The sequence below is a fragment of the Leptosomus discolor genome, chromosome 6, assembly GCF_034619465.1.
Source record: "Leptosomus discolor isolate bLepDis1 chromosome 6, bLepDis1.hap2, whole genome shotgun sequence".
Lineage (NCBI taxonomy): Eukaryota > Metazoa > Chordata > Aves > Leptosomiformes > Leptosomidae > Leptosomus > Leptosomus discolor.
The window spans coordinates 17,660,881-17,674,660 of NC_141396.1; the positions used below are offsets into that span (position 1 = coordinate 17,660,881).

Below are 13,780 nucleotides of genomic sequence, written 5' to 3' on the forward strand. Positions count from 1 at the left end.
AAAACGGAGTTATACCCAAGAACAGAACTCAGAGGTACGTGAAATATCCCAGCTATCTTTATGTCTGATCACAGAGCTTGTATCAAAAAAGCGCAGTCCTACAGCTTGCTTCTCATTTGGATATATGTAAAAGAAGAAAGGACAAAGGAACATGAATGTGAGCTAGGTGATTCAAGGGATTCTGAGGTGATGTAAAACATACAGGTTTAATGCAAAAATAAAGTTACATTATTTTAAAATCATGTTATATAATCTCCTGTTCTTAATGTAACTGATTCCTTTGTTGAAATGAGTTCCTTTATTTAGGGAAAGAGCACACACACACACAAATCCACGGGGAAGCAATATTATTCATTTGACCATGCTTAACACCTTAATGTTAAGATGTGCTAGGATTATGGAAGTAATTTTACAAGTACTTCATTACAAATTTTGATTTATCACTAAAGTAGGGCTGCCTTGAAAGAGACAGGTCTCTGAAAAGTAGTTCTGGGTTTTCCTAGTGGTGTAATTTTTTCACCTGCGCAATAATGACTCGTTAATAGTTTTGTGTATAAGAGCAGATTTCATTGGATGCCTGTGTAAACAATTAAAAACGTATGCATATCCATACCTTTTGAATGACACCATTTTTAATCAGAAGCTCTGTTAGTTCAAATATTATTTTAACCTAATAACTTAATATTCACAAGACATTGCAGCAAGAAAACGGATGTATAAATGAACTTTGCCTCCTCTGATTGTTATCAAGTTCTTAGAGTACTGAGATACAAGTTTTTATGAGACTGTCACCTTACCTGCTTTCTGCATTTTTGACAGCTTTAGGGTCTTGACAGCTTTTACCTCTTCTAGAGTTCGTAAACCCATTCTGTACCATTTCTCAGATGTCTTCACTCCCACTCCAAAGACTGAAGTAAATTGCTAAGGTCAGCAGAAGAACACACATTTCAGTGTTATTTTCTAAAGGAGCACTGAATTAACAATAATTAGGTAACAACGAGGTTTCACAGGGAAAATTCTGGGCAGAGTTTCTCTCACACTGAAGATAAACCATCGTGTAATATAAAGATATATATCAAGCTTCCTTTCTTTGCACAGTTTCATTGAACAGATGATTGTTTTTATACACAGACAGTTCTCATTAAAGTGAAATCAAAACAATAATATAGTAGTAGCCCCAGCATCCTTATGTGATTTACCTAAATGTACACTTTCAACTAAGGTTTGAAATAAGGATAGTATTTATTTTTGCTGCATTTCTTAATAGAAATGCAAACAATAATGTTAAGTAGCTGGATCCCCTTGCACTGACTTCATGGAATGAGAGATGTCTCAAGACTTTCTTCCTAATTTGACTGTCATCACAATTTTGTATTATATGCACTACCAGCTCTCGATTGTACGCATGATGTTGGTCTTGTAGCATTCCTGAGAGATGGGGTCAGTGGGAACCCTGTGGATTTTGAAATTCTGCACCAAGGGCACTTGGATCTCAATGATGAACGGAAACAGATGGTAAGTACATAAAGACAACTAATCTATTCTTACACCACATTTATAAAATGTCTATTTGGAGGTCACAGCCAATATTGTTTTCCAAAACGAGATTCAATTTCAAGCATGAACAGTAATTTTTTTTTTGCTTGTCTATTATAAACAGCCTTATAAGTCTTCAGTCCTCACGTGAGCCAAGCTAAATTCCTATGTCTTATATGGAGTACGGATTCCACTAGTTTGCCCACTGGAACAAAAAAAAATGCCCAAATCTAACAGTCTCTGAAGTTTTAGGATGGTTATAGTGCATTTATTCCAAGGTAATTTTGTACACTAACTTATTCCCCAAGAAAGCATGTAAAGCAAAAATGTCACAGTTGTGAGCATTATTCAGTGGATCAATATCTCAGATGAACAGTGACATGAAAGCAAGTGGGAAAACTGTTGCTTGCCCAAAAGCACATTCTTTATGTTTAGTTTGTCAATACTGAAGCTCTCAATAGTTTCTTTGTACTTTTATAGAATTCAGTGAGTAGCTGTGTAAGACGTGAAAAACTGCTGTTTTCCATTGAATCTACAAGCTTTGAATTCCAACCATGTTAGCTTTATTTTCTGGTTTTTTTTTCTGAAGAGGTTAATTCTGGAAAATAATTAAGATAACAAAAAGAGAAAAATTAAAATCTTGGACAATATTAGACAGGGATTAGCCTACATTTTGTGTGTATAATGGATTAAATTGCCTATTCTTTGTCTGAATCATGGGTGTTTATGAAAGAAAGTGATTTTTTAAATACTTAGACTGTTATCTTTTAATGTTTTTCCCAGTGCTAAAAGATTTTCAAAATGGTCCATTACCGGGTTTAGAATGATTCCAAGAGACTTAATTAATACTGGAATAGAGAACTAAAGAAAATGGATTCTATGCCACTGCCCAAATTTTTAGGAAAAAAAAAAAATAAAAATTTTATCTTTCCATACTAAGATCCATTATTATGCAGTATATTCATAGATGTCAATTTATAGACACTAACATGAGTGCAGTGTGAGTAGCAGATAGCCCATTTCTTCAACTGCATATGCGAACATTGCTCTTTTTCAGCTGGTGAAAGTGAATTATATGAACTTGTTCTCTGCAGCATCCACTTCCATAAGGAGGCAAACTGACCATGTCATTTGTGTACCCTACATCTAAAACATAGGCTGTATAATTTATTTCAGTCATTTGATAGCAGTCGTCCTGGGACTAGCAGCAATCTTTTAAGTCATGATGAGTGATTTGCAGCAGTTACCAGAATCATGCTAAACAGTAAAATTTAGGAATTCACCGATATTATGGGATTCTCCTTGGATTTCTTAGAAACATATAAACAATTGTTGGGAAAAATTTACTACAGATAGTTTAGCTAAAATGTTGAGACTCTGCTCAGCTAACAAGAGAGTCACATAAATTTGCTGTATAATTTGGCATGTGAAACAAGGCATAAAGCATATTTGAGATAATCTGTCCCCTGATAGGTTTTATTCTAATCTCCAAGAAACTTTCTTAAACCCTGAAACATAAGATTTAATGGCTCATCTTCATTCTTTATTACCATTAATAAGCAAGTTTGGATCCCAAATCCTGCTATACATGTGAATCTGCACCTCTTCCCTGAGTATTGCTACAGATGACACCAACAACTATCACTGAACATCCTTTTGTACTTGTATTATGGGTCAGAGAGAAAGGAAAAGCCTTTCAATAACTGAAGTGAGTAATGCAGGGGAGAATTAAACAGTCCCATTCCTTTTACTCTGTGATTGAAAGTTTTCTGAAGGCACAAACAGAATATTTTTAGAGATTAAAACTGCAGATAAAATTGAAAAAATATTTCTCCAGTATATATTTTTCCAGTGGAGAATTCGCTGAACATTTAAGAAATGGGAACTACAGAATTTATGCGTTTTAGTTTCCCTGTAACTATGAAGAAGTGTGACCATGACTCTGAACCTTCAATCTGCATAACAAAGAAATATCTCCCATCCTCTTCCTTCTGCCTCACACAAAAGAGAATTAAAAAAGATCTGAGTCATCTTCACTTGGTATTTTCTTAATGCCGTAATAAGATGGTGTAGTGTTATAATGATAATCAGTTGGGGAAAATATAAATCCAACTTCAGGTTAAACTTACAGCAAAGAGTATACATTACGTTATTTTTCAGGAAAAAGAAATTGTTTAGTTCGAGCTTAAAAGCAACTATGTATGCATCACGTTAATTAGAAAAGCAACTGATTTCCCCATTATTCCTTGCACCGTCATCGTTCCCCTCTCTCCCTTTCTCTTTATTCAAGACCTTTCTTTCTTGATGCTTGATATTGCGTGTTCCTTTATAATTGAATTGACAGTTATGGCCAAGCTTTTCCAAACAGAGGAAAATACACGCAATTTTATAAAACAGCAACAAGCCTCAAAAGATTTACCTTAAATGATTTGTATTGTTCATCATTTAACACTTCATTAGCTCTAGAACTTTCTCCTTCTTCAATAATCTCCTAAAAAAAGAAAAGAATTACTTTAAAACAAAAATATAATGAAGATTATGGTAAGACTCAGTAAAATAATCTAAAAGAAAGTTATCAACCTGTAAAAACATGAGAAGCATCCTTAGCTAGCATATTGGTTTTATACCATTAGGATCAAATTCTGCAATCCTTTTTGAGAGAGAAAATTACTGAAGGATGAAGGAGAAACTGGAACTACAGAATATATTTCACAGTACTTATTTACTCATAAATTCGCTCAAGGATGAAGTAGAAACTGGGACCATGGAATATATTTCACGGTACTTATTTACTCGTAAATTCACAGCCAGAAAGCAGTTATTTATCTTAAGCTATCAATGAGTTGTCCTGAAAATTAGATTTCATTATCTGGTTGTGTTTACTCCTCTGAAAAGTAAGAGCATCATAAGAACAAGGATATTTTTTCTTGAGTGCACGGTTCCTTCAGTCTTTCTGATAAAAACTAACAAAGACCAATAAAACCCTAAAAATCATCCTGTTTTCTGTGGGATCATGATTGAATTCCCACTCCCCAGGCAGTAGGTACAAAGAACACTTCAGAGGCTACATTTTTAGCTGGTGGAGCGAAGCCAAGGAGCCAGAGTGAATCACAACACTCAGCAATGACCTGTCCAGACAGCTGAGACCTCTCGATCATTCCTATCTGGAATAACAGCACCTGAGATGTGGGGTCCTGAAAAGGCTAAGAATCAAAGAAAAATGCAGGGAATACTCAAAGCTCCAGTAAGAATGAGAAGTTCATCCATCAGCGAGATAAAAGGCTCCGCTATAACTCTTAGCAATGTACGATTTAACATTAAAGTACTAAAATATTTACCAGTTTTGCAAAAATAGTATTTCTAATAAAGCATTCAGGTGAGCAAAGTGATGTTGCCAAGGGCAGAAGTCACATGAACAAAACTATTAACAGTTAACCTGTCACATCCAAATTGGAGTAAGCCTTTAGAAATTAGATACAAAGATGATATCGCATTGCTTATTAATTTGTATTTATTTATTAATTACCTTTATTCCTGAGGTCAGAGGTTCCATATAGAACCTTATGTTACTCAAAAGGTTTCCAGAAATCATTGCATTCTTAGTAACAAGGATAATATGTTATTACAGGAAATACAGAAGGTCGTGTAAATAAGCACAGATATCAACGCTGCACTCTGTGACTTCTAAAAGTAGATGTGTAAAAGAATCAATTGGCAGATAATTCAGAGGTATGTTACCTCAATGACATCTCTGACTCGGTCTCCCATGCAGGGCAACCCTTGAATATCTTTCATTCTGGTTACTGGAAATGGAAGAAATTTCAGCACAGAAGCTGCTCTCAGAAATTCCAGGCAGAATATTTCATTTTCTTTGAACTCATAATTTTCAGCCATTATCTCAAAGGCATCCTGGGGACAGGAGAGGCGTAGAAAAAAGTTAAAGGTTAATAAAAGCTTAAACTATTCAGTATGTTCCTTAGAAAGGTTACTTTGTATGCTAATTCAAGAATTATTTCTTTATACAGGGGGAAAATATAGAGTTCATAAAAAAAAAAAAGCATAATTTTCTAACCACTTGAAATTTTTCATATGTCATTAAAATTGTCTTTCAGAGGCAAATGCGAGAAAAGATTCTGATCTGTAACAAAGCCAAACTTTAAAATCTTTTGTGAGATAGACTTTCTCTATTCTGTGCAGATCTAATAAATGAATGTGAAATAGCACCATAATTTTTAGAATTGTGCCCAAACATGAGTAATTCACCAGGTCGGAACACGACATCTTCATTTTCAGACACAAGCAAAGAGGAATCTGTGGCAATACTGGAAACCACCTTCTTCTTTTTAAACTTGTAGCCATGCTTCTATTTAGTAATTTAAGGAATGAACTTGCTTTTCCTCATTATTTAGATGTAAGACCTATGCAAAGAGAAAAACATTTTCTTTATGATTCTTCAGCACCTGTGGCTTGGTTATCTGACATTGCATTCAAAACTACCTGGAGATAGCTAGTACATTTTTTCTTTTATTTTAAACTACTTATATGTCATTTATGCAGCTTTGGACCCTCCCTCCCAGAATATATATCTTAATAGAAACAATTTTTAGAAATGAAATGCAGAGAACAGATCACACACTGCTGGAGAAGAGAAGCAGTTTTTTGGTTTCCCACTGTAGAATACTATGTTTTGGAAGAGAATAAATGCTGCAAAAAAAGTGTGTGAATAACCCAAGATAAAAACTTATGAAAGCTTGCAGCTGATTAGCAGCTGGAAATCAGAGCTCTTGATGAAACCTTGCACAAAACCTCAAAAATTTTCAAGACTGCAAAATTAAGTGGTTTCCTCAGAGATGTTTTAAGAGCGTACCATTTCCAGATGTGATTTTCACTGTTGAAAATATTTATCTGAAATGCATCCCACACCTGACTTTTAGGGATGGTCTTGTGCACCAATCAAATCACATGAGGCAGGCTAGGTACAGACCTTAAAGAAGTCAGCCTTCAAAGTTTCCGCACTGCATTGTGTCCTGAACTCTTGCCAAAGATTCCATTTCTTACTCTTCAGCCAGTCTCTAAAGAGAGATCCCGGCCTTGAAAAGGCCATATGTTCCACTATTATCAGTTGCTGCATATCCTTCCTGTTTTCCAACTTACTCCTGGATATTCTTTGATCCACGAGGCATTACAAAATAACAAAGGGTGGCTGTCAGTGTGCATCGTCCTGCAATTATCACTTGTGTCTCTTCAGAAATGGTTTTGGAACAAGGATGAGTAACACCCTGTGATACAGATATCTACAGCAAATGGCTTACTAGAACAATGACTGCACTGGATAGTGGGAAGGAATAAAATTAAACAGCTTTTTCCTGCCCTCAGTATTTATGAGAACCACTGTTCATATTTTGGGTCAGATTTCATTTCATTTTCATTTGTAACTAAATGTATCACTGTAAGGTTTAAAGAAAAACAATTTTAGATTTTACTTTGATTTTTATCTTAGCATTAATGTGCTTTATATTGGAAGATAAAGCCAAGTAAAAACCAGTAATCCTTGCATGTCCTAAACACTACATGCATAATATCTCCAGGTGAGCTAGAGTCAGTTCCAAGCCCACTAACTGACGTGACAGGAAATTCAGTGAAGTCATCCCTTTGTTACATCTGTGGAATTGAGAAAAGCAACTGTCACCCTGCATTGAAGGAATACAGCCTGATTTAAACAACAACAACAAGATTTTACTTCAGGTACAATAATTTATATCATTAAAATAGAACGACTTCTTAAATTAAATGTACCTTTCATAATGAATGTAGATTATTTACATATTACATTTCATTGTTTGGTCAGTTCTAAAAAAATAGACCATCTGACATGCTGTGTTGTTCAGATTATAAGCATTGTAGTCTCATTGAAGCAAAATGAAGGTTTTAATCAAAACCTTCAAGAAAATGTTGTCTCTACTGACCCTGGGATTTGCAAAACTTTTCTCTTAACAAATCAAAAATATCAGATCTTAATTGGTTTAACAGTATCTCTTTAAGAAGAAATAGGTACCTTAGTTGAACAAAACCACTTCACTTTCCTTTTTCCATGCTAGCATGTTAAAATGTATGAAAATTATTAATTAGGGCCTGCTACAGAGAATTTGCTTTGCTCTAGATCACCAGTATAACTTCACTCCTTGATGTCTGTAAGGATCAGTCGCCTGTTGTCCATCTCACTGAAAGAATCCTCCCCTTAGCTGCATATTTACTTATCAGCCACTCTGATTACTAAGTGCTCTGCAATTTCATAACATTTCATGAAAGACCTCTTGAGATAGAGAGCTGTTTAGCAAGATGCTTGATCTGGAAGTTTCTACCAGTATTTACATTTGGCCAGCCCCTGTGTATAAGGAATCAAATGGAGGGAGAACACTCTTTTGAAAAAAAAATACAGAAACAAAAAACCCCATTCTATTACAAAAACAGTGCATAAACCTTAGCTTCCTTACAGCCGTTTTTAAAGCTCTTGCATTGGATTTATTCAACTCCTATTCTTTTTTCCCCACATTTAAGATCTTTATTTGATTTACAGATTATGTTGTATTTAATCCTTTTTGGTTAAAGACAGGTGCACATTATAGTTCGCATTTAGAAAGAAAACTAACACAGAGAAAAAGGGAAAATAGCAATTTGAGGTCACAAGCAGCATGGATTCAACCCAATTTGCATATGGAAGAACAAATACAGCACATACTGTGCTACAAAGCAAATGGGGAATATATAATTCACAAGTGGGGTGATAGAAGTCAGGTGTTTCCTCTGCTGTGGGTTTTTTTGGATGTTCTCTAAAGTTATTCTTTTTATTCTTTATCAACTTCAAAGATTCTTTCCTTCTATGCAAGAAAAGATACTAATTCTTGCTTTAAGTGAGGTTTACAGTCTCAAAATTATGATTACTTTTGCTTTCTTTTTTTCTCTTTACAATCTATGCACATGAATACTCAAGAAAACAGTGTTTGGCAAGAAATTTCTTACTCCAATTAACGTTAGAGAATTAATAAGGGAACAGAATCAAAAAGATCTAGTTGCTACCTTCTTGTTAAGATAGTCTATACAGACAAACACAGAGACAGAAAACAGTTCTCATAAGTACCTGCTCAGCAGTATGTAGTAATGACAAAGCCTAGTAAAGTCATCTTGATTAGGAAGCTCAGAAAGTCTAGGGATGGTTTTTTTCATTCCCAACAGGCAGTGTCTCACATGCACATTTAAACAGATGTATTCTACAACGAATAATCAGCCATCACGATAAGTGTGTCTGCATATACCCATACCACTGCTGTTTTAGAGAGGTATTAGTCCCTTTCTACTAGTGGGAGGGCAGTTTTCAAAGAAGTTGTGCCACCATCATTATTGAAAAAGACAATCACATGTAGCATTTTACTCAGACACTGTTGACAGTCAATGAGAAAATATAATCAAAGCATTTTTATCATTCTAGTTTGCATTTTTCAGTGTTTTCCTGCCTTTGCAAAGCTCATTAAGCTGTTTTAAATAAACAATTAGTGTTGAATATTCATTATTGCCTGTACAAAACATTGACTGCAAATGCTGCAATTAATTACAGATCTGTCTTTTTACATAAAACTGCTTTTGTCACTCTTTTTGATAAAATCTTTCTGCTTCAAAACAAGAAAGCAACTGATCTCCAAGTGGAGTTGCTGTCTATTGAATATTATAGTCCATATTGAATAATACTCCAGAGGGGAAAAGCACATGAAACACCTATATTAGCTGAGAAAAAGTTTGCAATCTATTAGATCTCTGGTGAAAACTACTTATGGTTATATAAGAAAGGTTACTGACCCCTCATCTATTCTAAACCTTCATGTTTCCTACATTAAACACCTTGCATCTTTTTATAAATCAGATCAATAATCAGATTGTTTGTTTGAAAGGTACTAGTTTAACAGGAAACTAATTTTCTAGAGATTACCAACATACGGGATTTTCATAATCTCCAGGGTATTCTGCAGCGGCACCTCTAATTAAATGTGAAATATAGCTGGGCTACATTTCACTTCTGAAGTTACTGCAAATTTTCCATCTGTGTCTGAAATTGTGGAATGTATGTTGGAGAGAGTTAGGCTATGGAAAAAATTTGTCATGGAATGGACGTCCAGATCCCAGCAGGTCAGATCAAAAGTGCACAAAGGTTTGGTTGAATTATGTTGAAACAAAGATAGAAGATGGATGTACTGACAGAAATTTTGCAGCTCATTTAATATCTGGTATTTAAGACCTAATAAGATAAAATATCATTAACAAGCAAAGCTATCAGTAAGCATCTTACACATGTAAAAATGCACACTAAAATACTATAAATGTTAAAAATCGCAAAACTGAAATCAAGACAAAGAGCGAGATTCTCAACATATATATGAAAATGATTCTCAGAAAAAAATAATAATCAGTAATGCTATGCTGGTTTATGCTGATGAACAGCTAACCTAGTAACTTTCAACATGAATATCAGAGTACATGAGTCCAGTCACATTCAGAAAAGCAAAAGCAGCTAGCAGTCCCATGCTATGCTTCATACTATCCTCCTCGTTTCAAGAAGATTGTCAAAGCAGTTCTGTTGCTACTTACAAAATAGTCTTTAATAACCTCCATTTTAAGTCTCTGCAAGAACAGACATCAACAATATTACACTACCAGAAAGAATAACAGACTACCAAGACCATATTTTAAATCTAATCTGTTTTGTAAAGAAAGCATTACAACTTCATGGACAAGGCACTTGTCTTATTCCCATGCCCACACCCACTGCTTCTCTGCTCTGTGACCTTGGAAAGCTGCTTCAGACCTCCCTGCCACTGTTTCCCTTTCTGTCTTTCATTTACTGTCTGTTAGGGCTATGAACTCTCCAGGGCCTGAATTGTCTTTTACAATGTGTTTATACAGCATCTCATATAAAAAAGGCCTCTGTCTTACTTGAGCCTGCAAATGTTACTGCAGCACAAAACAAAAAATAACAACATACCATTGTACAGGTGAACTTAATCCACCAAAGAGCTAAAGTGTGCCAAACAGAACAAGCAAACAAAAAAATCCTACACAATACCTGGTTGAAGGACTACTATACTCGGAACAGCAATTTGAGTTAAATTGCTTTTCCTCTCAATCACTATTTTCTACTTTGAGTTTATATAGTAAGTCGTAAATCCAAAAGGAGAGTCCTAGTTCTCATCACGTTGCTGTTGCCAGTGTTTGGTGTCCATTCAAAACTGATCAAAGTGATTTTAAAGAGATTTAGAACAAACCATCCATTCAAATAATTTTCTTCTCACTTTCCGCTAATTTCATGTGTCAATGGGAAGAGACATAGGGCATGTGAATACCTTTTGTATGCACAGAGGTAGAAAATAAATACTTTCAGGTGGTTGTTTCAATGAGAATTAAGCAATTTGAACCAACATGTAGTGTTCACTAAAGTGACTTCCAAATAGATAAAACGATCCATTTTTATTCAATCTGATTTTTTTTTTTTTGATATCCAATACTTTCCCAGGTCCAAAGAATTTATCATGTCATCTTACATCAGCTGGAGAAACAAAGGAGCTGAGAGAATGAGAATAACAGGAACAGCATAATGTGCATGATCTCAGGGTCCCTGTATACACACTGTTATTAGAAATAAATGTTAGCTCCAGCTGCTCCTCATATTAGCCAATAATAACAGCTTCATTTCTGACAACAGAAAAGAGTGGTACTCTTGAGAAGTTTCCATATTTTTCCACATAATGTGAAAGAAAACAAGACAACTGAGAAAAATTTACTGACAGAGCACAAAAATGGCATTAGAGAGTCAATCATGTAACACCGCCCTGTATAAAAACACACAGTGTAATCAGAAACATAAAGTGCTAAATGTATATTACACTTACTAATATGGCCTAAGAAAGCATCATAGACTTGATGTATACACACAAATTTGGGTTGCCAAAGTGCAGGTGTATTTATATATTGTCTATATTTTAGGGAGCACCCTCCCACTTACCTTAAAAATGAGAACAGATATTACCTCCTTAGACCAAACCACCACTTTTTTTTGGATAGGTACACAGTTCACATATGTGGGAGTGTAGCTCGCTGAAAACAGGCATGGAATGCTAGAGGGCCTGCACAGGGAAAACTCTGTTGAACAGTTTGTCTAAACTAATATAGCAGGCCTCAAGGACGCTTCGACCTTGAGGGTCAGAATAGAAGAATTAGAAGCTAACATCCGTATGAGGCGGAACGCATTAGTATTAATAGTAAAGTGATAGGTAGAAGCAGATGACTGATGTATGTATAGCACAATTAGAGTTTATGAAAAACTGCAAGTCATGATGACTTTGGAAAATTATGCTATATAAGAAAGTGCATCTGCACAATAAAACGAGTTTCCTGATATAACTCATATTGAGTCTTTTGTGGATTCTCCAACTCCCGTCTCCGCACACATACATTTACAAAATTTGCAATTTTGATCTAGTGTCTGGAGAATTTTGACTGAAGTAAGCTATGTCCGTAAGACAGTACATATTGTTAAGGGTATGCATTCAGTTAGTGGTTTTCTACCTATAGAGCTCACAAGTTCATTGTAAAATTAAAGTTGAGGTTCTCCTTAGGTCAGTTTTAAAATGGAATAATAAGTGCTTGAGCCACTGGCATAACAGATCCTTGTTTCTGTAGGTAAAAAAGAAGGAAAAATAAAAAAGGGATTTATTTTTTTCTCTTTCTAACAGAGTGGAAAGCAAACCAGGCATCTTTCCCATGCTAAACATCCACATTCTCATTACCATGAGTAACAGCCAAAGCAGAGTAACATTCAATAGCATTAGCAATAAGCCTCAGAATCACAGAACCATTTGCCTCTGACTTAATTAGTTTCTTCTGTAAGAATTAAATTGTATTTTCCTCACAGAAGAATGTCTTTCTGAATTTTATTGCAGTCTGATATTAATATTCAAATCCAACAACCCCTCTCAGGCACAGCAGAATGACTCCATTTATTTTACCACATGAAAACACAATGCAGCCCCCACATGCATATTTTCAGTGGGAGAGGGGGAGGGTGGCTAGCTATCTACAAATGAGCCAGAGAACAATACTGTAATATTAAACATTAATGTTGTTATGGAATATAAGACAAACATAAAGGAAACATGCTAAGGTACAGCCTCTGGTGAAATGGTTTGCCCTTTTTTGTTTTGCATCTTTAACCATCTGAATAGCTACAGTTCACCTGTGGAGTCAGGGCTACGCATTCAGATGCATTCCTGAATCCAAATCAGCAAAGCCCATGGCAGTGGTTCCCAGCCTGTGTACCACGAGGCCACAGAACATGACGCACAGTGACCCAAAGACTGCATGAGGCCCAAGTCTGAAGCAGTTGCATTTCTCCTCCATGAACTGCCACACAATGCCGTTGTCCCCTCCTTGGCATGCCATTTGACATACTTAGTCTATTTTTCACCCAACAGGCCTTGCTACTACTCAATAGCTCATAAAAAAATTATATGGGTAGGATTTGCCCCATACTGAAAACAGTTACAAAACCATCGCATCTGTACAGTCTTTGTCAACCCTTCTGTAACTTCTTCCATGATGTAAAACTGGTTTGGTGCAGCTTTCTGTAAGTTGTTTTCTGGCTATTACAATAGAAAGGAAACATGGGACAGTTGAACATAGAAATTGCATCTAGTATATTAAACCACAACATAGTTCTCATGAGCTCTCATCAAATCTCTCTCCTATTTGGTTTTAATAAATGGTCTTTCATAGTAAAATATATACAGAACAGGACTCAAGGTTAAAACTGGTAACCAATTACCAGTTTCTCCAGAAATCAAGTGTCTGAATCAGCACATTGAAAGCCTCCTTGTACACACATCACTGCCTATTAGTGACTGTTTTCCTGCTTTTCTGAAGAGACTAAAAGATGTCAAATGTAACTACTACTCTTTCTCAAACATAACTACTACCCATCTGAAAAAAGAATTTGATACAGGGTATCAGAGCAAAGTCCAGTAAAAGGAAGAATGCACAAGTTCATCCAAGAATGCATAAGCAGATAATAACTTTGTGCCTCTCTTAGAGGCAAGATCAAAAAACATTTTCAAGTAACCAAAGAAAACAGAAAACCTGTAAGAAAAAGGAACAACCCTGGCTCACAGAATAAAGTCATTATAACAAACTACTATCATCGAGA

At 35.4% G+C, this 13,780-nt stretch overlaps 1 protein-coding gene across 2 annotated transcripts in view; it reads right to left on the reverse strand.

Moving 5' to 3' along the window:
• Positions 1-13,780, reverse strand: part of DNTT (DNA nucleotidylexotransferase) — a 94,577-nt gene that overhangs the window by 67,702 nt on the left and 13,095 nt on the right. For both annotated transcript variants that reach the window (XM_086466951.1, XM_086466950.1), the window contains exons 4-6: positions 5,275-5,445; positions 3,956-4,027; positions 798-921 (exon numbers count right to left, since the gene is read on the reverse strand). In XM_086466951.1, the coding sequence (XP_086323077.1) occupies positions 798-921; positions 3,956-4,027; positions 5,275-5,445 (367 nt within the window). The remainder of the gene's footprint in view (positions 1-797; positions 922-3,955; positions 4,028-5,274; positions 5,446-13,780) is intronic.